The sequence below is a fragment of the Pangasianodon hypophthalmus genome, chromosome 1 (genome assembly GCF_027358585.1).
Source record: "Pangasianodon hypophthalmus isolate fPanHyp1 chromosome 1, fPanHyp1.pri, whole genome shotgun sequence".
Taxonomy (NCBI): Eukaryota; Metazoa; Chordata; class Actinopteri; order Siluriformes; family Pangasiidae; genus Pangasianodon; species Pangasianodon hypophthalmus.
Window position 1 is genome coordinate 23,210,554 of NC_069710.1, and position 25,110 is coordinate 23,235,663.

Genomic DNA, 25,110 nt, shown 5'->3' on the forward strand with positions numbered 1-25,110 from the left:
GGGGAGGGCAGGGTGCTGGTTTGACAGCCCAACACAGTTGGCACAACCTCGTCCAGAGAGAGGGTAATGAGAGAGAGAGAGGGAGAGAGAGGACAGGGTAAGTTCGGAAAGAAGGAAAAGAGGTAGGAACTCTCAACTCCTTGACTCCAGACACTCACCTTGGAAGATCTTGGAAGGAAAAGAAGTAAGCCTGGCATGAGAGCTACAACTACTAAATGCATCTGAATTCCTGGCCTCCTTCGCCTCGTCCTTTGGTTTCTCTCTCTCTCTCTCTCTCTCTGGCACAGGCCACTCCACTGGCAGGACAGCACAGAGCCTTTTTCTGTGAGTATCCCTTTCATTCTCACTTTTTTTTTAACATAGCACCGGAGTGAATCTTTGGTACAGATGTATTTTATAAGAGTGTGAATGTCTAGTCTGACACACTTAAACTTCACAAAGAAGATCTTAATGGTATTTTTGGAGTAGGTCTCTTCTGGGTAGTACCTTTTAAAATCAATATTGCAGTGAGATATTGCAGACAGTCGGCATTTGACTGTGGCTTGTAAAAAAAAAAGTTAATCATTCTGTCCATTTCTGCATCACCGGCAGTAACTCAGGCCGCTATGTGAACGATTTTTATCTCATCTATAAGCTCTGACTGTTTTATCCACAGCTACTCATTATTGTACTTTAGATGACAGAATCTGTACTGTTTAATAAAATGATGCTTTTAAAGATGTGTGTTAGCAGTTTTGGTTTTTCTCTTTTTTCCCTGTCTCTCTCACTCTCTCAGCAGTACTTAAGTATCTGAGTGTTACTTAATGTGTTGAGGTGTATTCTACTGTGTTAGTCACTTTAATGTAACCTTTCTGTCTTCCGCACTTTCTTACAGAGGTGGAAAAAAAATCAGAGCCCATCCCTTATACCTACTGCACAGGAGGAAACCCCAAAGGACCTCCATATTTTCCATCTTTTGCCTCCAACTGACCATCATGACCTTGCTGGCCTCTGAGAGGTCGCTGCTCATCCGGAGCAAATTCCGCTCAGGTAAGCACTAAGGTTAGAGTTCACGTGAATCTTGAGCACGTAAGAGCATAGCTACCGTATGTGAGAGTGCACGTGGGTGGAGGGTTCTGGTTAGAGAGTGTTGGATGGTGATTGGTGGGCAACCACAGGTGTGTCTATGCTGCTGTGTAATGGTTGGCTGGTAAGGAGGACATCTCACTTTTCATTTGGTGTGATTTGGTTTCATCTGGGTTAAAGAATATGGTTAAAGAAAGAGCTAGTAGAAGTGAGTGTAGTTTTGGTTCAGGTGTGGTTGAGTTGAGAAGTTCTTAATGGATGTAGTGATGATGAGAACCTATAAAACAATTCACATCTAATGTTTCTGTTGAAATTCAAATGTTTAAAAATGATCATTGATGAGAAAAATGAAACTGTGGATACTGCTTCCCTCCATGATGTTGACCAAAAATGTATTGGCTTAGTAATTATGAACCTATATTTATGCCTAATTGTGTATTTGAGCCACTGAAAAGATTCAAATGCGCCACTGATTAGAAACCTCAGTGAAAGTTTTCTAATCAGCTGTGCTTTTAAACCCAAAAGATGTTGAATGAGAAATAAGTAGACATGAATATTGTCTGAACAACATTTTTTTGGACAAGAGTTCCATCAGTATATGGAACTGAAGATTTTATTCATTTTGTAGTTTGTCATAATTTTGTAAAATCATAATAAAGACTAGGCATAGGGGACTGTTACTCTAAAGGCAGGTTTATTTTACATAGGCAATTTATTTGTGTAGGTAATTTATTTATTTACGTAGGTAATCCTATTCAAAATCTATAATTGAATATGATTTGCCTTTTTTCTTTTTAGTCTATGATACTGCTAGTCCTGGCCTGGAAGCAACATAACTCTGCACAGTGCAGGAACTTTTCCTCATTTTGTCATCTGATTCATCTTTTTAGCTAATAATTAATAATAATTCATCTTTTTAGCTAATAAATAATTGTTGATTTCAGTCAGGTGTTCACTATTGTGGTTTTATATGCTGAGATTGCTGATTGCACTTGTAATAGTCTGAGATATTAAGTTGGGCAGGATGCTTCAGTTTACAAAGGATTCACAAAGGCATTTTGGTGAGCGCCCAATGAGAAGTGATGGTGTTTCCTCATTAAAATACATGTGGACAGAGGGAAGACCCTGTGCCTCTCTCCTCTGTGCTTGGAACCCTTTCAAAAACCAGTGCCCTCTGACACACTGCATCCACGTGGCCCCCTGACTGAAGCACTCTGGCTTTTAAACGCTGTTCTTCACATTTTTGGTCAAACCAGATGATTATGCACAAAGTAATTTGGCCTTGGATGAGAGAGGATGATGGCCTCATGATGTGAGCTTTGTTAATGTGGAAGAGAGACAGGAAGATTGAGTATTTTGGCATGTTAATAGATTCTGTAGCCCTAAAATAGTGAATCAGCGGTTTCGCTGTGTGCGACAATGATACATTTTTATTCCATTTAAAAAAAAGCAAAAAAAAAAAAATGGGTTAAATGCCATATGTTGTGAACACAGCAGTTTTCCAGCTGTCTTGTTTTCTGAGTGACAGTATTACCTGGAGGAGGAAAGCCATAGCTATGGGATTAAGGCTAAACGGTTGTCTCTTAAAAGCAGCATATACTTCTAACCAAATTATTATAACCAAGTGCAATTTATTGTGCCCGTTTTGCACAATTGTGTAATCAGTGTTTGGCTTCATCAGTATCAGAGAGAAATTGTGCCAAATCTAGACATTGCTGCTGGGCTCATGGCAGCTTGACAAGATATTTTTTTAAGAATTGGAATGGCTCTGAATTGAAACAGCTATTCTAAAATGCAGACCTGCATCAAAATGGTTTTTCTATATATTATATTCCTATATAATGAATATGCAAGTACTGCATTTTTAAGAAATTGTAACAGAATTACGCTAGAATAATAAGCTATATTTGTAGGAAGCTTTTTATATATCACATCTGGTCATAGTCATGTCTACAGCTGAAGTAATTTTACCACTTATTACACCTGAGTATCACTGACATTACTGTGATGGATTTGTTCGCACATATCATTGGACAGGAAGCGGGGAATATGATGTGCTCCCATTTTTCTTTTGACATTGTTCTGCGATCCTGTATTGTTTACTGCCCTGCTCTGTCATTGACCTTTCACACACATCTTGCTTCTGTTTACTTCTCCTTCAAGATTAAACATCAGTACTATCCTTCTTCTATCCAGGATTCTGTCCTGACTTTCAATCTGATGAATCAGGACTACAGAGAATAATTGACATGCTGGAAGAGTCCTGGTTCTGTGCAGTACATTAAATGACATTAAAGATTTGTGAACCCGTGTAACGTTCCTTTCACTTGAATTGATTAATTGTTTATGATAACCTTTTGTCCGTTATAGAAGTTAAAAGTTGCACAGAAGTGACAGCAGCTGACTTGACACCAAACTTAAGACAAATCCCTTTTAATGCAAGTGTGAAAAGTGTTATAGAACACATTTGCTGAGCCTCTGTAACGCTGCACTCATGGCAGGTGTATAAACGTGAGGTTTTCCTTCACAACAAGGGTTCTGACAGCTAGTGACACTAAACCATAAACTGTTGTTTTAATACGCCTGACCTTAAAAATTGCTTTTCTTGCCTTTTCCTGTTTTTTCTAATGGAACCAAATTCTTTAAAGCTGTCAGTGGAGCTGTACACAAACAGGAGCAGAGGCACCAGCATATGCAGTGCTGTTCCACATTTTACAGTAAATGTTCTTGGTACTGTATATCAAAGTAACCGCTTTGAATTTTATTCAATTAAACGTCTCCAATTTATTAGATCAGACACTGATGTAAAAAGCCTACAGATTTTCTAGAAAAGTGAAAAGAGGAAGAAATTACTTAGCAGAAATGACAGTGAGAAAGAGAGAGAGAGGGAAAGAGGGACAGCTGAAAGGGGGATGGGGGAATGACAGAAATAGAAGTACTGAGGGATAAATAGTTACCTCCTCCCCTCTTTTCCTCTCTCTCCCTTCACCTGCTGATCCAAGTAACTGTATGCGTGTGTGTGTGTGTGTGTGTGTGTGTGTGTGCGTGTGTGTGTGTGTGTATGGAAGTACTATGGGAGGGTGTGACGAAAAGTGTGTGTGCATGTGTGCTCCTAGAACTGAATGTGTGAGCAGTATGCATATGTGCCTGATGACAAACTTGGTTTTGATGTAAAGAAATGATTGACGCAATACACTTCTAACTGTAATATACGCTACTGTTCTTATGGTGCAATGTCCCACCACACTGCCGTGCACTGAAGATGAGCTTTACACATGGCGTAGCAAATACAGTCTCTTAAAAATGATCCATTTTATAAACCACACGGTGCATCCATCAATTTTCTTAAGAGATTTCCGATTTACTGTAATAATTCTCTTCTTCTTCAGTTCTGCAGTTGCGAATACAGAATCGCAGACAACAGAAAGAGCTAAATGCTGACTCCGGTGAGTGTCTTCATTCATTTGTGCTGTGCTCCTTATGTTACCAAAATATCACTATTACAGAGTGGAAAAATAGGCTAATTTATATCATCTCAGTCAGCATTTTATTCCCTACAGTTACAATAAGACTCATGACTTTAGCTTCTTTCTTTAATTCAGTACTCTTTTTTGCCAGAAGGTGTGAAGGCCTCCTGCTCTGACAAAGTAGGGGAGAAAGAGGCCAATAGCACTGGGGTGAGTGATGTGTCAGAACGTAATAAACAAGAAACACAACGACACTCATAAACCAATAACAATGGTGAAAGAGAAAACATATAGTAAAAGTTTTGTTACTTTAGCACAAGTGGAAATGTTCTTAACCATTGAAGCGAGCAATGGTACTTGTACTAAAAGGTTTCTGCTAATCAGTCATCAAGCATGTAGATATTTTCTAGTAGTTCTAGACTACTTATGGAATGTGGAATGATCAGCAAGAAATGGTCAACTTAAGAACACTTTCAAAAGAAGTAAACTTAGCTAGGAACTATTTACAGAGCTAAAGTAGAAAAATATTTGAAAATTATCTTGTTTTGGTCACTACTTAACTACATGACATATTATTTTTCAACACTGACCAAATCTACCTCAATCAGGATACCGACAGCAATGTATTTTATACAAATGAAGCTCAAATTGCTGGAAGGATGTACATTTACACCAAAATGAGCAAATGTGAAAATGCTAGCAAGCGTCAGGGCCCAAGGAAGAGCCCATGAAATGGAAGACTGTATAAAACTGAAGTGTATGCTTTTTTTTAAAAAATTCCACTATTTGAAGTGTACATGTAGCTATTTGTATGAAAAATTACGAGACTACGAACTTCCTTTGTATATTCCAGTGAATAAATGGCTAAGTGAGTGTGTGCTAGGTTATGCAAGTGTGTATTATGCTGTGAGATTGTGTGCTAGGCTATGTGAGTGTGTGTTACTGAGAGTGTTTTGGTGTTAATGGTTGGTGTCACTGGGCTGTTTCCCGATGTAGCATCAGACAGTGGATGGCACCACTCTGAAGTCGCCCCCTAGTGCTCTGACTGCTGAAACTGCACAAGGTGATTCATGATGCAAGAGAGAATCGGAATTCTTTTTATAAATATCAATCATTAGTACGAACTTTTCCCCAATTGTCAAACTGATTCATTAGTTCATATGTTGTACTTTTTTTGCTCTTGGGGTTACACCCAACCAGAAGTAGACAGTAGGCTAATTAAAGTAACAAGAAATTGCTTTAGGAGAAAATTGCTAATGATAGCTTTTCTTATATCCAATTCATTAGTCCCCTTCAAACTCCTTTGAGGTTCTTTTTGAAATAACAAGGCTAGCTGATTAAACCTTGTGTACCTTCCCTCTCCCATTTTTTGTAGACAAGGCTAGCTGTGGTGCTCAGAGACAGAAGAAGGCTCGACTGGTTGAGAATGTCAGTGAGAAGATCCAGAGACGATCTGGGTCCATTGAGCTACTTCAGAAACACATTGCACCGTTAGAAAACAGTGAGTGAAAGTAATAACCCATTCAAGACACACAGACACACTCACTTCTGTGCGAAATTTCAAGGACGATTTCACCCAATACAGTGATAAAAACACTTTACAAAGCTTATAAAGTTATATCATTGTGTCTAATTTATTAACTGCACTGTCTTTGATAGTTTTTGGACATTATTATTACAGCTTCAATTAACGTCCCTTCAACTCCAAACATAACATTGATGGACCTCTCCCTCTCTTGACTCTCTGTCTCATTTTATTTTTCAGCTTCTGTTTCCTTTTCCTTGCCCTCAGATGTCTTCGAAGATGACATCTCCTCATGTTCCTCTGCATCTCCCGAGCAACTCGGGACACACCAATCCCCCAGCTTCTCCTCGTCACCCGGGCTGAGCAGTGACCAGTCACTGAGTGATGTGTCACCTGTTGCGATGCCCATCAACCACAGCCCAAGCAGTGTTCAGGTATTTACAGTTAAAGACATTCTTAAGATAATGAAATATGTATGTACAAAGATTTCTATGTAACCCCCTCATTCAGTGGTGGTTTAAAATTGTAAGGTCTCTTTTGTCATTTTTTTTTTTTTTTTTTGCTTTTATCGAGATTTTACCCACATGCTTATTATTTGGGTATACTTTACTTGAAACTGAAAAATTTGAGACAAATCCTTTAATGGAATTAAAATATCTATAAATTTTCTGTTCACATATGATTTCTAACTTTTTACAATGTTGTGATACAAATATTTTATCTAAATGTAAACACGCTTTTCTAACACACAGAATCTTTGCAACCTAATCTTAACAACCTAAACACCTCATATTGGTGGTATATATACTACCTCATAGTGGTATATGTTTCTTTTATTCCACAGCAATTTGCAAATGCTAACAATTGTGTTTATTTATTAAAGAACGTCATTTTTTTTTGCTTATATTTGTGTTTAATGTTGTGAAGCATCTGAAAAACGTGTTGGTTACGTTTAAGTTATAGGAGCTATAAACAGTCTTCTCTCCGTCCTGAAGACTTGAAGTTACAGCTTTACCTCTGTTACAAAGAGCTGACACTGATGACTTCTTTCATAAATGCTATATTAACATTTCATTACAGAAACCTTCACCATGTCAACGATTACGCACATTTAAAAAAATTCTGTATATATGGAGTCTCATGCTGGTACTATTGTTCGCACTGTGCTGTTATTGAAAATTAATCAAACCTTCTGACCAAGCATTGAACTGAGGATTCAGCAGCACTGTGGTATAATTGTTGTCTGCTTTCAGTGAATAAGAATGTTTTTGATTTATATTATAAAAGAAATTATGTACCATTGTTTGAGAAACAAAATATTACAAACTGGTTTTAGATTTTTTTTTTATACCTAATAATAAAAGAAAGCTCTTAGTACTAGATCTCAAGGGGGACTCAGACCTTTGTTCCTTGTTGTAGTAGAGGAAAAATGGAAACAAGTGAAACCCAATTATATTTTAAAAACTAATTTTGTTCATTTTGCAGCAGTGTAGTTCAGCTGTGCACCCTGGAACTGAGGGCATCACGGAGTCAATGACCATGACGGTGGCAGGGTCAAACTCCATGGCAATGACTGGAAGACCCAAAGGAGTGTATGTGCCCTCTCAGACGTCACTGCTGCCAAAGGTACAGGCTCACATCATGATTGGGGCCGGGACATGAAATGCTTGAATGCACTGGAAATGCGCACTGGGAAAAATGTGCTAAGCACTTGAATATATGTAATTTTGTATAGCTAAATGACACATTTAGAGTGTGGCAATACTAATTTATTAAGATGTTCAGTTCAGATCTGCAGCCCGATAAATACACACAGCTCAGATGATTTTTTTTTTCAATTACATGAAATTATAATGTTGATTTCATGTTTTGTTCTGATTGGCCTATTTTAACATTCGGCTCCATTTAATATTATCCAATCATCTTTTTCTTCCTTCCTGCTTTCTTTCTCTTCCTTTGGTTCTGTTGCTCTCTCAGACAGCTCAATGCCTAACCCCACCTACTCATTCCATTCTTGGAGGGTCTTTATCCTCGCCACGCCCTCCACGGCCACGGAAACCTCGTGACTGTAAGCCTAAAATGAGGAAGCTGAAGTACCACCAATACATACCCCCAGACCAAAGGGGCAACACTGGAGGCACTTCTGGGAACAATTCCCAAAAGAACAGCAACACTCAAGTTCAGCCAGTCGATCCTGCATATTCTCGCCTTCTACACCAGCAGCAGGTTTTCCTGCAACTGCAGATTCTAAACCAGCAGCAACAGCTCACTGTGGCAACCAGGTAAATTAAACAGCACACGATCTTACTGTAATAACCTGTGAGATTTATTATATTCTAGTAGGCCTGCTACTTTATGGTGCCTTACTATGAAGAAGCATACAAACCACAGACTATTAGGTAACTTACCTATTTAAAGTTTCAAATAGATTTTAACAAATAAATTTTGTTGCTATTATTGCTATACATCACATTTGTCATCAAAGAGGAAAATATTACTTATGGGAGCTTTATCATACATGTCTCATCTCGGCTGTTAGGTCCAACCCAGATTACTACTTTCATTTAGCTCACACAGGGCACTCAACACTGTTTCAGACAAAAGTGCTAGCAAATGGTACCAACAGTGGGGTTTGTCAGTTTAGTTGTGGTCACATGGTGCATTAAACTTAATATTTAACTGATGCCAGATTGTGCATTACGCAGCAGGATATAGCTGGACATATAGCCCATGTGCTGTGAATATTATATTCATGAACATAATTATTGTATTTTTTTTCTCCAGTTAGAAACCATAAAATAGAAACCATCTGATATCACTGTGGTTTGTGGCATTAAACAGTAAATATGCTTTGTATGTGCATCAACCATAGCCACACACATCCAGTGTAAATGGCCACTTGATTAACATAGGAGTGAGTTGGACACGGCACCACTGTGCTTAAAAGGAGCGCCAAATTGAACAAAAATGAAATTTCTGCATGCTTAAAAAACAGTTTTAATGATTCTTTTAAAATACTCCACAAGTCAAGGTTTGGTAAAAAAATCTCTTGTGACCCCAAGCTATGGTCTAATGGTAAGAGATAACAAGTTAGAAGCTGAGGACTTTGGACTGACTTGCTGTTCGTGGTCAGTGGTTGCTAGTAACTAGATCTGCCATTGTCAGTCTGTGATACATCAACCTACAGTAATTGTTTGGTTTTTAATATGGAAACATTAACACTGACACACACATGATCATCAAGGAATTATTGACATCCACATCATTTCTGCAATTAACAGTGAGAATCAGGTAGTGACGATTTCTGGTGCTGGACCACAAAGTTGCCTTCAGCCTGCTCCCCCACAAACAAACACCTCCCACCTGGAAACAAGCTCCACCCACAAGCTAGAATTGCTTCCCCCAAACCTTGACGACCTAACAGTAAGAATCTTACAATGCTCTAGCTAAATGAAGAATAGATTATTTCTAAGTTGTTGAGTGTTTTAACTGTTTGTCACAGGTGTCAGAACTCCGACAGCAGTTACGCAAACGCGGACTCCCGGTCTCTGGCACCAAACCTGCTCTGTTAGAGAGGCTCCGCCCCTTCCAGATGCCCCGTCCCCAGCTAACACCTGCTCCACTTTGCCAGTTGGAAGGGACCCTAGTACCTTCTCCACCCCCTAACCTAAGCCCATCTAGCAGTCCTTCACAGATTTACATCCAGCCATCAGCAGTGGTGGAGGAAGGCTTGGCTGGTGCCACTTATTTGACATCCCCCTCTTCTTCTGCGGGTTCAAGTCCAAACCTGCAGGCTCCCTCACCTCCGGTGCCCTCCAGTGCTCTCTGGAGGTCAGAACAGGCAGCAGAGGAGCTGACCGTGGAACTGGAGATGAGGGAGAGGATTCGGAGCAGACCTAGAGGAAAAGCTCTGGGTGCAGTCACACAGGCAAGGACAAACATATATACACATATACATGGGCAGTTGTGGCCGGGGGCAGTCGTGGCCTAATGGTTAGAGGCTTGTAACCCAAAGGTGAACCTGAAGGTCGTGGGTCGTGTTCGTGGGTTCGAGTCTCAGGTTTGGCAGGGATTGTAGGTGGGGGGAGTGAATGACCAGCGCTCTCCTCCACCCTCAATACCACGACTGAGGTGAGACCCTTGAGCAAGGCACCGAACCCCCAACTGCTCCCGGGTGCCGCAGCAACAAGGCTGCCCACTGCTCCGGGTGTGTGTTCACTACTGTGTGTGTGCACTTGGATGGGTTAAATGCAGAGCACAAATTCTGAGTATGGGTCACCATACTTGGCCACAAGTCACTTCACTTCACATATATATACACATATAATCACAAAGTAACTGCTCCTCATTTGGTGCCTTTGTATCTTATCTCAATTGCAGACAAGTGGAAGTTCCCTACATCCCTTCCTGCAACAGGACCCAGGATGTGCCAGAGGGAAACCAGACACAGAAGGACAGGAAGTGCTGTTTACACAGGTGAGAACAGATAAGCAATCAAACTGCTGTACATTGAAAGTGTATTTATTGCCCAATATTAATAAAACACATCTTAGAGCTACGTTGTACAGAATATCAGCTTTGGAGATATTCCAGGTATAATTTAAGCTGAAATCTCTTGCTACGCGTGGTGTATCAGCAGGTGTTTTCCTGTCAGCCGTGTGATACCATCTCCCAGGATTTTGAGCTACCGATGCAAATCACAGCCAGCCCAGAGCAAGCTCCACCCCACACTGAACGCAGTCTGGAGGAACTATTGCAGGAGGCCATTCAAAGAGTACAGGTGTGTGTGTGTGTGTGAGAGAGAGACAGAGAGAGAGAAAATGAGTAATATGTGAGAGAATCTTTTAGTAAAAGCCCATTATCCTCCTTCCATTTCAGATGGACCCACGTGAGTCCATAGATGACATTTTGGAGGATCCTGTTAGCTGTTCTGGTTAGTTAGCAGCATCTTCTTGGCTTTTAAACATCACATATCACCATGCGTACTCCTGAATATAATGGAAATGTTATTTCCATTAATAAAAATGTAAGGGGAATGTTATTTTAATCTTGGAGTTATTTCCTGCCATGCTTGTTTTTTCAGGTAACACTATCACTTCAGAACTCCAGTCATCTATCACCACCCTCTCAGGCTCTTCCCCTGCCTCACCACCTGACCAATTTCAACCTACCCAGCCCAACTCGAAAGATGAAAGTGGCCGCTCATCTCCACTTTGCTCTTCACTTCTACTGGAGCTTCCACCCTCCCCTGCCCACACCTTGCCCCTTGAATCTAACCCTGCCCCTCCTCCTCCTCCCCTCTGCACAACTCCTCCCCTAAGTGCTCCCTCCAGAAAGAGGAGGTCCGATGTGCCTGCGTTTGATGCTGTTGATTGGCTGGAATCCCTGACCTCTGGCCTGCACCCTCTCACGCCTCCCGTGGCACCTTTCGTGGAAAGCGACTTTGCCCTCGATTCAGACCTGAACATAAGCAGGGTCCTTGACCTGATGGTGGAGCAGTGGTGAGGGACGTGAAGGTGTGCATGTGGGGTGGGTGTGTGTATATGTGTGTGTGTGTGTGTGAATGCGCGCGTGCATGTGTGTGTAATTGGATGCTTGACGGGTAATTACCCACTGTTCAAATCTTGTCTCCCTGGAGAGGTGACCCCATCTCCATCCTTTCCTTTAATATCCATCCATCTCTGTCCAGTGATGTGACCAAACAGATTCTGACTGGTGTTGACTGCAACTCTCTACTCCACGCAATGTCGGGAGAGAGAGAGAGAGAGAGAGAGAGAGAGAGAAAGAGAGAGAAACCAAGTGAGAGAGAATGCAATGAAGACATTACACACATGTGCATGTGCACACATACACCATACACTTGTATATATAAAACTAAATAATTCCTGCAGGCATACATACTCCCTCAGCGCCAGACAAACCGTCGGCATGATGAGGGTAAGTGCCTGCAGTCTCTTTAAACATGTTGTGTGTCTTCACAGGGAAGGGTATGCACTCCCTGTGTGTATGCTTTTCTTTGCTGCTTTCTCGTGTGTGTATGGGTTCTTACATACACGTACATGTTCTTTATCTACACTTTCTGCACACTGTAAGGTGCCATAAGCACCTGAATGCACTCGTTTCTATCTGTGTCTGCTGTTGTACAGTTATTTCCCTGATTTAACAAAAGATCTTTCCATGTTACTTAATGTATGCTTCCAAATAGCCGTAATCATTTTAAAAACATTCAAAAAGCTCAGTGCAACAATAGGTCCTCTAGAGACACTGGGTTAGAATGGAAATGTCTTTATATATCTCGTTGTTCATTACACAAGGATGTAAAACACCTGTCTTGGCTTGGAACCTGAATCTCTCCCACTTTTTAAAATCCTATTATAAATAAGGTTGTGAGCTATGATCTCTGAGCAGTGTTCAGGGGATAACACTGATTTCTATTTAGCAAACATATCCAGAAGCTTTTGGTTTCCAGCTCTACCAAGCAATACAATTTACTTACAGGGAATATCTTCAAATGTTATATCATCCACAATAACGTTGATCTTTCAACAGCCGTTTGCTTAATGTAGTGTGACTATTCTCACTATTACACTCCATAGCAAAGGTTCAGTCTTTCTCCTGAAAGCCATATTTGGCCTGGGTGTTTCTATTCCTTTGCATAGCACAGCATTAACCAACCAAATTTAAAAATATACCATTTTCAAAATATATCATTTTAATTTATCAGTATATTTATTGAGTAAATTATTCAATCTGTCACCTTTTCATGTTCAACTATTCAGCTGTGTCGTAAATGTTAAGAACAAAAAAAATAAAGTCTTAATTGATTTTCCCTTCAGGTCTTATTTGTCTTTTGGATTTTGTTCTTCACAGTAAACAGAACCATGGGTAACACAATATGAGAAATATGCCTTGAATAGATTATATAAAACTCATACATAACTGTGAGATTTAAAAAAAAAAAAAAAGACAGATCCTTACATTTGTCTGGATGTACTTCCGGAGCTTAACGCTTCCATAGATTTTTGCGATGTCCGTAATGTTGCACATACTGAGTGTTATGCTTAGAGCTATGCTCAAAATCAAATCAGTTTGGCTAGTCTGAAATGAGCCAAGGTAGTCATGAAGTTCACTGAGCTTTCATCTTACATTCCTGCTCCTCAGGCTTTCAATAATAATTTCACAGCCCATAATATTGCTCTAGAACTTTGGAGTGTCAGCAGCAGGATCTGCCCTTTTATTCACCATACTTCACATTCTATCAGATTTTACACCCTCTTTCAGTATGGATGAGGTTCTGCCGCCGGTTTGCCTCATGTCCACGAAGTTTAATTACTTTGGCCAGACTATTTCCTGCAATCACTTTATCTGAGCTGAACATTTCTCGTAGTGTTAAATTTGCTGTAGTCAGCAGTGACATGTACTTCATCACACTGGTGTCTGGATATCCAGTTATCATTATCAGCTTATATTAAAGTAAATCAAGCATTTAGATAAACATGCATATCTGTTATAAAATCCTTCTTAATTTTACACATATTTTGTACATTCAAAGATTTATTCAGAGTGAGGGCTTAAGTACTTGATAATACTAATTATCCACAGTTTAGCTATTCATACATTATTCATATCTGTCTCCATCATCTTGATAGAGAGGTTCCACCATCTGCATGGATTAATTAAGTTAAAATGTTAATTAGATCCCACTTAACTAAATATGACAAACAAAATCAATATTGTTGAAATCCATACACAAATCTTTCAGGTCATTAAATGATCCCACTCATATGGGATCTCAGCCTAAATATTATTATGATATTGATTCAGCATGTCCTGTGTATGGGTACTACATGAGGAAGAGTATATTGAATATGGTATCCTCTCAAAAATAATGAAATGTCAATTTTCTAAATAAAAAAAAAAGATAAAATGAATAAACTGCACCAATGCTCTTAGGTAAGGAAAACTATCGGTAGGTTGTTCCATGCAACTTGTAGACCTTATCAAAGTTCTACTGCAGACTTTACAGACTTTAGCTGGCTCACTGATGTCTCTGCTGGTCCCAGACAGCCTGAAAGATTTTTTTTAACTGAAAAAGGGTCACTTAATATGTTACTTTCTTGAACAACTTATATTAATTGTTTGTAACATGGTGTACATATGAAGAATAATTTTATGGTTTATGTATATGAAAAATAAATTACTGTGCCTAATACTTACGCAGTACCATGTGTGCATTTAAGGAACTTGCTGTTTAAGGAACAGTACCAACAGACAGTATGAATTAATTTGCCAATTTGGTGCCATTCAGTTTGGTGCCATTCAGTCTGGTGTATGTTATGTAATAAAATGACCCATGCCAATTTAGCCTTTATCCATGCAAAATCCTTTCAATGTTTCAGGTGATTTAACCAAGTGAATTTGTGACTTTAAAGAGCCTGCAATTTCTCAGACCATAAAGATGACATACCATGACTATTTAAGTAATTGTCACACTTTAACAGTTCTGTGCAATTTAATTAAAGCAGATTTTCCCCAAATCATATGAACTTTAGTAACAATTATATTAGGTCACTTTTTCAAGCTTCAGAGTTCTTGGGTTAGGTTGGTAGAATTCCTTAAAACTATCTTATCCAAAATTCCCATTACAAATGCAAGGAAAGCCCAGGCTGTCAAACACAAGCCAAGCAAGATGAATAATCTCAGACGCCAGGCTCTTTTGAGATTAAACACCCTTACTCTGGTGGAGCTGACATACTCAATAGGGAATAGAAATGAAGCAAGGAAAAAAGGTAAAATAGTTTCTGAGTTTCTAAAGTGAACAGAAAGAAAGGAATCAAAATAAGTCAAGCATTTCTCCATCACAAGGTAGCAGACCATGTGCTCTACAATACAAATGTACTGAAAATGATGGCTTACAAGTTTCTGTGTAATGAAAATCTCTCCACCTTCACTTTGCCACTTCGTGGAAATGAATACCAAAAAGGCACATTTCATGTGTAAAGCAGTAAGAGAGGTGTATCAGGGAGTGTGAGTGTAAGTGTGTGTGCCCGCAGGCGTGTCCTTTCCTAGCCTCCCACTGCAGGGGATCTGCTGGGGAACGCACTTTTACTTTGATCGCTGGCAGAAGGTCAGCTTCTTTCATTTTTTTCACAGCACATCATGTGCCTGCTTCTCCGCTACAGCGTCAGGGGGTATAAGGTGATGGGGGCCGTGTGTTAATTGCTCCTGCATGATCAGAGACTTAGCCGAGCTGATCCTGTAAAAATGCACACACTGTGTGTGAATGTTGGGGCATGAAAAAGATCTTAGGCTTATCAACTTTGATATCCAGAGAGAGACAGAAAGATAAAGTTGCCAAATTGTGAAAAAATTTTTGCTGCCAGCCTTCAAGCTTAGATATTTCCATTAAGTTGAATGATGTTAATTTCTACACAGCCCTGGTTATATTCGGTCGAATAGGCACTGAAGGCAGCCCACATATCAGTGATGTCTGTGTGTTTCTCCACTGTCTCCTTCCCACAATGTTCATTCAAATGACACAAGAGACACTTGTATCTGACCATGAAGCCTTTAGAGTTTATGTTTAATCTCACCTGGATCCTATAGCCTCGTACCTTCTGTAATCATAAAAACTGTCCCATCCCAGTATGCTCATACAGAACAAACCTTCAACACACTTAGTACTTTTTGACGTTATAGTATACAGTTGTAGAAAAGTAATTATATATAATCCCACTATCCGGTGTCACCCAGAAGAGGACAAGTTCCCTTTAGAATCTCAAGCTTTCTTCTTCATATTGTCTCAGGGAGTTTTTCCTTGCCATTGTAGACTATGGTTTGCTCATTAGAGATCTATGTCTATGTGTGGAATTCTGTGAAGCTGTGACAATGTCTATTGTATAATAGACATAATGACACTGAACTGAACTGAACTGTGCTAAAAACCTGGATATTACAGTGAGAGTTGAAGTAAAAATAGTACTAGTAATGGAAAGTTTTATCATATACATTTTTTATCAAATCTTGATTTCTTCTACTAACCTGCATACAACATCTGCAAATGCTTCCTGTAAAACAGATAATGTGTGTATGCAGTGATAGGATTGATTTTGATGATTTCTGTGTTGATAATATGAAGGGCACTCGTCAAGGTCGCTCAATGAGCATGATTTTAATATATGTAATCAATGCATCAGTCTTCTTTTTCAAGGAAAATGAAAAGTGGTTTATATCCTTGAAATATTCACCCCATGTGATTCATAATACGACGGATGAACAGTGGACTGTAAATTTTAATTGGATAGCATTCACCATCTGTCAGATTTCCATCAATTCCAGCAATGCAGAATAGAGACTGCAGTCACTCTAATGTCTAGCAACACCCAACTCACTGAAATAGCACAGATAGTTATAACACATATATACCACAGCGCTGATGAATTGGTCAGAAGGCATTGATTAATTTTCTATAACAACAGCTCTGACAATAGTGCTGGCTGTAATTCAAATCACAGGTTTATATTGATGCACTCAGTTTAATAAGTTATAGTTTCTATAGTAACAACTTTTTCACAGGGAGTTGTATGATTAAGAGTAATAATAAATGGATAAAACTTGTGTGGTTATTTAACCAGTATGAAGCTTTCCACAAGGAGACATTTATTCAGAATTTATGGAAGGAGTCTTGGCTGTCAGTGCTTTGTAAGTTAGAGGATGGAGGATTTTGTGCTTTCCAGTTCCTTGGCAATGTGGCAAGCTGTTTTTTTTTTTTTTTTTTTTTTGTCTTATTAACTTCAAGAGAGAGAACAAAAGAGAGGCTGGTGTATGGAATGACTGTTTATAGTTGCTGTAATGTAAGTGATAACAGGAAGTAACTTATCTAAACATTTAACTAAAATTTGTAATTGTTGGCAAACAGCTGTGGTATAAGAGGAATAAAGTGTAGTTCTTGGAAAATAATCAGTGTCATGGTGGTAACAGTAACTTTGCTTTGTGGCTTCATCACATTACCCTGTCATCAATTATTTTCACAGCATGCCCCAATTGTTTTATTATCTCTAAACAACGAAGGATTTCAGTGAACAATCAGCGATTCTAAACAATACAATATAGCTGCACAAAAATGAATGTTTTGATAGTTTAACATTGTTAAACACAGTTAAATATTTGTGGGACAATATGGCACAACTGTGAGTGCTATGGCATTCTTTTTCCCCCTCCCCTGCCCTTTCCTTGTTCCCATCCTCTGCCTTACTCCCTTGTTTCTATGTGTTTCCCCCTCTTTATGCAGAGCTTCATTAGCACAGAGGTCAAAGTGTGAAATCAAAATGCATGAATGCAGGCTTTGCACCGGAACGTGAGTGTTAGCTGAGCAGAAGCACATTGTGCCGGATCTGTTGTCTCTGCTGGGTGCTTGTTTGTACAGGTGTAACCGTGGGAGCCAAATGGACCCAGAGAAAATGATTACATAACGATCATTACTCTACATATGTCAACAGCGGCAAACACCCAAGGTCATTATCACACTTCTGGTCTTATTCTGTTCCAGTTGCCTAGCTCAGTTCTTTTTTTCGTCTGGCCTAATCCATTCCAACTGATTCACTCTGACCAATCCCTTCCTCTTGAGTAGGCTTGAGTTTAATTTGCTGATGCTTCCTGTGGCCTTCTTTAACAATTTTGATGGGCCAGACAAAGAACACTGATATGTATTGAAGAGCAGAGAGGATCAGAGTGAGGGGGAATTTTAGGTTAGATTTAGAGAAGTCACTTGAGTTAATGATAATAAGCTCTTGCAGTATGTAGATAGCAATCTGAATGACATGGTGAGAGAGAGTAATTACAGCCTCAATTAAACAAGAGAATCTCAGATTCAGGTCAAAAGCTCTACAGAAGCGTATCTCTGACACACTGTCACTTCATTACTCCCGTTTTCTCTCTCTCTCTCTCCATTCCCTTTCTATTTGTTTTCTGTTAGTAGGCTATCTTGCATGTCGCTTTCCTCTGCTCATCTCTATTTAATGTTCTCATTCTATAGTCCTTTCCACTTTAACCCTCCTTCAATTCCGCTAGCATGAAGCACATGTGCTGCCCTCCTCGTTGACCTCATTACCTTGTCCTAGTATGTAGTCATGTTAGGTTGATAGTAAAGACCTTACAGGCTATGTTATAGAGATGAGCTTCAGTATTTGGCCTATGAGGACACAGGCCGTTAATATTTATAAATGCTAAAGGAATCTTTTGAAGGTCAGCCTCTCTGGGCTGCCCATAAGTGCTTCTGGGAATCTGAACTTTTGAAATGTACATAGGATCATCGCAGGAATATGTTTAACCCTTAAATGCATGGATGGCCCTCAACCATTTTTATGCACATGGGTTAATCAGTAAACCAGCAGTTCAATAATATTAAACAAACTTCAGTAACACTGTAAAACCGTTAAAAGATTTAACATATATTTTAAAAGATTTTGTGTATATTTTTTTTTACACGTTTAATGTAAGCTGTGTTACAAATCACTATGAACTACTTATAGTCAGATATTTTGTCTATAGATGCCTAATATATTTAAGCAATACTGCAAGAGCAAGAGTGTGGTTATACTGAATATCAGCATGGCTGTGATTCATAGCAGGCACGAGCCGATATTCAGTATAACTGCACAATTGCGAGTGTGATATTGCTTTTATACAACAGTTCTATAAAAAATAAATTAATATTGAGTAAGTGACATTTTGGACACAATATGGCCAAATGTTCTGTTCATTTTTGTTTCACTAGCAGAAATAGATCCTGAAGAAGCCACACTCACTTTATAACACATCGGCTAGCAGGTTAGCTAGCTCATATTGATTTGTACATTCCTGTTAAAGGTGCTTCCACAAAAATTGGTGTCCCTACTTCTTTTTCATTTTCATCAGCTTTCATATTTTAAGCCAAAAGTTATGTTCATGAAAAGTATAGCTTGTTGTGTTCACTAATGATGTCGTTAACACTACTGGAGTAACCATTTCGAACTAGGAAGTGGCAAACACAGAAGAGTGGAGTGATACACAGTGAAACGTCCCAGTGAGGTTAGAGGAAATATAAGCCCTCTTGGAATGCAACTTGACCAATCAAATTAGTGGACCAGAACTAACTGTTGTATAATAAACACATATTGAGTTAAATATTAATGAATGCTGTTCACTAAGAGCTGTTCACTGTCTACCACATATAACAGAAACTGCAATTAAAAAAAAAAAAAATCAGTATTGGTAAATTGTTCAAAGCAGAATGTTTCAAGAATGCTAGAGAGGTGGGTCCTAACTAAAAAAATAGACAAGGTTGAATAGGGAAACTAAGTCATGTGTTTAAGGAAAAAATATGTATTCATATACTTTGAATGATTTTAAACCCCTTTTTGTACCTGCTCCGTCCCAACACACACACACACACACACTTTTATATTAGCTTCATTGTAGTTACTGAATGATCCATTGAGGCTATCGATAATTTGCTTTAAAAATGAATAACTGTGTAATGGGTTGGCAAGGTGGTGCAGTGAGTATTGCAGCCTCATAGCTCCAGGGTCCTAGAGCTCCTGAGCTTGGGTTACAGGGGAACAATAACTTTGCTCATTTTATACAATAAAAAAATGCTATCCCTCTTTAGGATAGAGCAAATAAAAAAAAAAAACACTTTGACATGTGACTAAAAAAGAATGACTTTCTTTGAATCAGCCTGTAATAAACAAGGTTGTGCAAATAACTGTCAAACTGATTTGGGTCAGCTTGCTGCATCACCTGTTTCTCTTTCTCTCTCTCTCAGATTTTAATCAACTCTGCTGTGGATCATACCACAAGGGCATTAATACAGAGTCAGAGGCTTGTTTACTCATGGTCATTCTGTGCCTCAATGCTGAGAGCAGGCCTTCATTAATATGTATGATGTGGGAGTGCAACACGATGTGCATCTGTTAGTATGTGTGCATGTGCCACTTGCATAGGTTACTCATTTGGCTACTTTCCTGAAAGTATAATTCATTCTAATAATAACTCAAGAGTTCAGCACTAGGTACAGCCTGTGGCAGATTAGGAAACTGATCTTCATCTAGCGAAACCAATTTGTGAATTCATCTAAACCGAGGGAGATATAACGAGAAAGGATGTGAGATGAAACCAGATCTGATGAAAAAGAATTCTCTTTGCACTTCAGAAGGCAAATACTGGAGCTGGGAGGTGTGAATCTGAATGCAAGAGATAAGTGTAGGTGATGAAAGGAAAACAGTAAAGGAAATAAAATACAGGACAAAAAAAAGTGAGAAAAAGATTCAGGAGCAGCTAGCTGATGTTGTAACGGAAGTGCAGGGGAAAAAAGAGGGATGCATGATTGAGTCTTTACAGACAGAACAGTGTAGCATGGGGAAGATTGCATGGGCTGGACATTTCTTTTCTCTGGCACTCATTACTATTCCTCTCATGTGTGGGGAGGAGAGGCTTTTTGGCTGTTTGTCATAGGGTGAAGTCTCTGTAATGATGCATAATGACCCTCGTGTGGGATGCTGTATGTGTGTCTGTGTGTGTTGTGGTGTTTTTGTAAGTGTGTACAGCAGCGTGTTTGTTGCTTCTCTTGGAGGGTACGTGCCATACCCATGACCCTACACGCCCATGTGGAGGCATCTAGGTTGTAATGTACATCTTTGCAGCATTGTTGTCTAGCTACAGGAGACTGTAATTCCGGCTTTGTGGATCAATAAAATGTGTCCTATTAGGAAGCATTGGGATTCATTAGGGAGCATATGTTGCTCTGCAGTGCAGCACTAACTGTGGAATTAATGCCCTGGGTGGGCCAATTAAATTTGGATCCTTTATGGTTACGCTGATTGCCATATTTAGGATCTGAATTTCAATGAATGCCTTCCAAACATCCTGTCTCTCAGAGGAGTGTGTGAACTAGTGTTGGTGTGTGTGGGGGGGGGGGGGGGGGGGGGAGGGAGCTTGCTTTGCTTACATGTAGAAATGTGTAAATGTGTGTGTTTATGCAAGATTGGAGAGTGGAGTTCAGTAATATTATGTTGGTTCATAATTGACCTTCTACAAATGAGCCCACCTGGACCTTTATAGTAGTAATAACAATATGCTTGAAAGAAGTCTGTTGAGTCTGGTCATTAACCATCCACTGTGCTATTCACTATTTGAACTCTGAGTAGCACAACTAGGGCTGTCACTATTGATTGTATTTGTTAGTGAGTAAATTATGCAATGCCAGTCAAAGGTTTTTGAGCACCTGGAACTGTGGAATTTATTTACTGGTCACTCACAGATCCTATTGGGACTCTAAATGAGTGCTTTACAAAAGACAGGGTACACCATTAAACCTATAGACTGTGCTAATATTAAATGTAAAACATAAATATGTGGTCTTGCTATGTTTGCCAAATTAAAGTGATAAAGGTTTTGGCCTATTTAGATCATTCCCTGCAAACATTTCTCAATTCATCAAACATTTAATAATACATTCTTCAATGATTCATATTACTTGGTTCAATTTTTTAGTATTCAAAATGAGGACATCTAAACAAAAATGTTAAAATACAATATACAGTGTATTGACTGGCAGTATATATGTCTATCAGACTATGTTATGGTAATGTTATTGTAAGAAACACCAGCAGAAGAAGTTATATTATAGCTCCCATGAGGCACAACAAAAAAACATTCCCCCTATTGTCGGGAGATTGTGAATCCCGGTGATGCCACAGCCTTCCGTGGCCTGGAGTCCAAGAACAAGGGCAAAATTGGTTAGGAACTAAGACTACTCTTTCTCAATCTGAGTGACACAAGCCAATCATTGGTGTCTGTGCGTTCATGTGGAAGAGGGCAGAGAGCGCTATCTTCTGTGTGTGTTACGCTGCCCTGTGACGCAGAATGAGCAGCAGTTTGGAAAGGTAAAGTTGGCTGGTTTCACATGTCTCGGAGGAAGTGTATATTAGCTTTCACCCTACTGGTTGGTAGCTGTTGTATGATAGGGGAGAAATGGCTGGTGGGTGGGAATTGACAGATGACCAAACTGGGGAGAAAATGTAGGAAAAATAATTTATATTATGCATTATCACAATTCAAACTGACAAATAGTCAAAATTCAAATCCTTACGATAATTATGTGTTGTGGACTAATTGATGATTATTATTAAGGCCACCCAAATCACACATTTTAACTATAAGCAAAAGTGCATGAATTAACTTTTGTAAATGGATGCAATCACAATTATTATCACAGCCAAATTTTTGCAATCTAAACAGAAGTCCATAATGTACCACTATGAGTGGTAAGTTCATCAAATATTTAGTGTTACAGTTTATTTTGACAATTTGTAGCCTAATTCCAATGCAGCAACTCAGCATGCTGATATGTAATTAGTTAGAATGCATTCACTGGCACATTAGAAGCATTTTGCTTGCTGGTAACGTTTAAACATAAAGTACACATCACACCCTTTCAGGACATCACACCTCCATGACAGCAGAGGGGCCCCCTCCTCTATAACTACCCCTTCTTCACCTTTTCCACATCCTGTGTTCTGGATTTGTTAATAAATCTCTTGCACCTACATTCTCACCATACTCCCAAGTCCAGTTCATTACAATATAACAAAAAAGGTGGAACCAAGAAATATCTACAACAATCAGCTGTATCTAGATATCTAGTAGTCAAGTGGAATAATTCTAGTCAAAATCTGTACCCCCAAACACATTGGCTAGTCAAAAGTAACTGGTTTAGAATTCATTCATTCATCCTCAGTACACATTTTATTCTGGTAAGGGTTGTGATGGATATGGACCCTATCCATGGTTCTCTATCTGCACACCTATCTACAGCCTCAGTTCTTTGTGGCATGGATTCCACGAAATGTTGGAAACATTCATTTGAGATTCTGGTCCACGTTGTCTTTTGACACAAGGCAGGTTGGGTATATGGATTAATGCTGTTGTCTCCAAATTCTGACCCTACCATCTGTGTACCTTAGCAGAAATTGAGATTCATCAGACCAGGCTACATTTTTCAGTCTTCAACTGTCCAGTTTTGGTGAGCCTGTGCCCACTGCAGCCTCAGCTTTCTGTTCTTGTCTGGCAGAAGTGGGACCCGATGTGGTTTTCTGCTGTTGTAGTCCATCCACCTCAAGGTTCAACGTGTTCTACATTCTGAGTTGCTTTTCTGCTCACCACAATTGTACAGACTGGTTATCTGAGTTACTGTAGCCTTTCTATTGAACCAGTCTGGTCATCCTCTGTTGCCCTCTCTCATCAACAAGGCATTTCCATCCACAGAACTGCTGCTCACTGGATGTTTTCTTTATTGCACCATTCTGAGTAAACTCTAGAGACTGTTGTACATGAAAATCCCAGGAGATCAGCAGTTATAGAAATACTCAACAGCACCAACAATCATGCCACGGTCAAAATTATTTATCACAATTTTTCCCCATTCTGATGTGCATGTTACCTGAAGCTGCTGGCCTGTATCTGCATAATGTTATGCATTGCACTGCTGCTAAATGATTGGCTGATTAGATAATTGCATGAATGAGTAGGTGCAGAGATGTTCCTAATAATGTGCTCAGAGAGTGTATAGATATTGATGAATCCATTTTAAATATGGAGTTGGTAAACCACAGTTTATTATATCCTGGGGTGGAAAGTAAAACTCTTTCGTTACAGTACTTGAATACACAGTTGACTGTAATGGTCCTTTTTCTTCTTCAAAATATTTAACTTCACTACCTTAATTGTTGATCACTGTTACAGAGTAAAAAATAAAGCATATAACACCAGAAGATTGTAATTAAATGACAATATGTGCAAAATTTAAATAACTCAATTTGAAGAACCAAACAAAATAAAGTCTGCCCTTCAAAGTCTACACTTCAGGGGCCAAATGCTTAGTTGGCAGCAGCAATGTTTGACACAATGGAGACAGATGAGCATCCCTGGCCCAGTTTTAAATGCTTCAAATGAAACAGCATGATAATGATCTTCAAATTATGCAAGCCAAAACCTCAACAAAAACCAAAACAATCTCAACATCTAACCTGCAGAAACATGCACAGGTAAGCTATTAGCTAGCTGAGTGAGCTAGTCTAGCTAGTGAGATCATTTGATGGTTTGCAGTATGAAAAGTCTCTATTAAACTTAAGATGTCACTTTGATGTTCGGTAATGATTGCCTGTTGTGTTAAATATGTATATCAAAGTGCTACAGCCTATAGGTAACACTCAGGATAATATCTTTGCTAGGTATCTATGTAACCAGCTACATGCATGAATTAACATGAGCTAGCTAGCTGACTAATGAACCTAGCAAGCTACTGAAACTCAACAGCATTTAGCTAGCCAGCTTAAGTTACTTTTCTTTATGGTTTATGGTTTATAATTGAGGTGGCATAGCTCACTCGGTTATTTAACATAAGAACATAATAGAATGTAGACTATATTAATAATATTAATAATCATCATTAGTTGTGTCAGATGTGACAATATGAAAAGTGCATTGTAATTACTCAGATAGTTTTTCACCAGATGACATTTACTCTTACTTGAGTAATTTTCATGATGACTACTTTTACCTTTACTTTTATGAATTATTACTACAGTAGCATTACATTTACTCAGGTCAGTATGTTTTGTACTCTTTCCAACACTGATTATATCTGAGCTAGCAGAGCAAACCCAACCATGCTGCAGACTTACATAAATGCACTGAATTAGACCACCTGCTTGTTAGCAAACCACTAGTGATGCCGAACATTTGGAGTGACAAATGACACAATTTCATTCAGGAATAACAACAATTAAATTCATTAGGGTTGTTCGGTCATTTGGGGTTCTGGCAATATTGGCTCAAGGGCATAGCAGAAGTACTTAATTCCTTCCCAACAGCCTTTTTCACTTTAATTTAGTTGGCAGACAGGTGATCCAGCGATTGCTGTGAATGTGTGGTGGTAAGACTGCAAGTCAGTGTTGCTGTGTTTACGCGAATTGCTTTAATTAATCTCATTTATAAACCTGCTGTGAAAGGCTT

The 25,110-nt window shown here is 39.1% G+C and overlaps 1 protein-coding gene across 4 annotated transcripts; it reads left to right on the plus strand.

The window, feature by feature from the left end:
- Positions 1-9: 9 nt before the first annotated feature.
- si:dkeyp-69b9.3 (myocardin) lies at positions 10-12,886 on the plus strand. Of its 4 annotated transcripts, none has more exons than XM_026939595.3 (15): positions 10-324; positions 875-1,029; positions 4,455-4,511; positions 4,684-4,742; positions 5,529-5,595; positions 5,908-6,033; positions 6,325-6,491; positions 7,543-7,683; positions 8,035-8,339; positions 9,339-9,480; positions 9,560-9,985; positions 10,438-10,533; positions 10,694-10,837; positions 10,936-10,990; positions 11,141-12,886. In XM_026939595.3, exons 2-15 carry the CDS (start codon positions 975-977, stop codon positions 11,560-11,562), a joined length of 2,262 nt encoding a protein of 753 aa, XP_026795396.3. In that variant the 5' UTR covers positions 10-324; positions 875-974; the 3' UTR covers positions 11,563-12,886. The 4 variants fall into 4 exon arrangements, with proteins under 4 accessions (XP_026795396.3, XP_026795393.3, XP_026795394.3 ...); XM_026939592.3 differs by having other exon boundaries at positions 11-324; positions 6,298-6,491; XM_026939593.3 differs by having other exon boundaries at positions 12-324; positions 6,298-6,491; positions 10,697-10,837.
- The last annotated feature ends 12,224 nt before the right edge of the window (positions 12,887-25,110 follow it).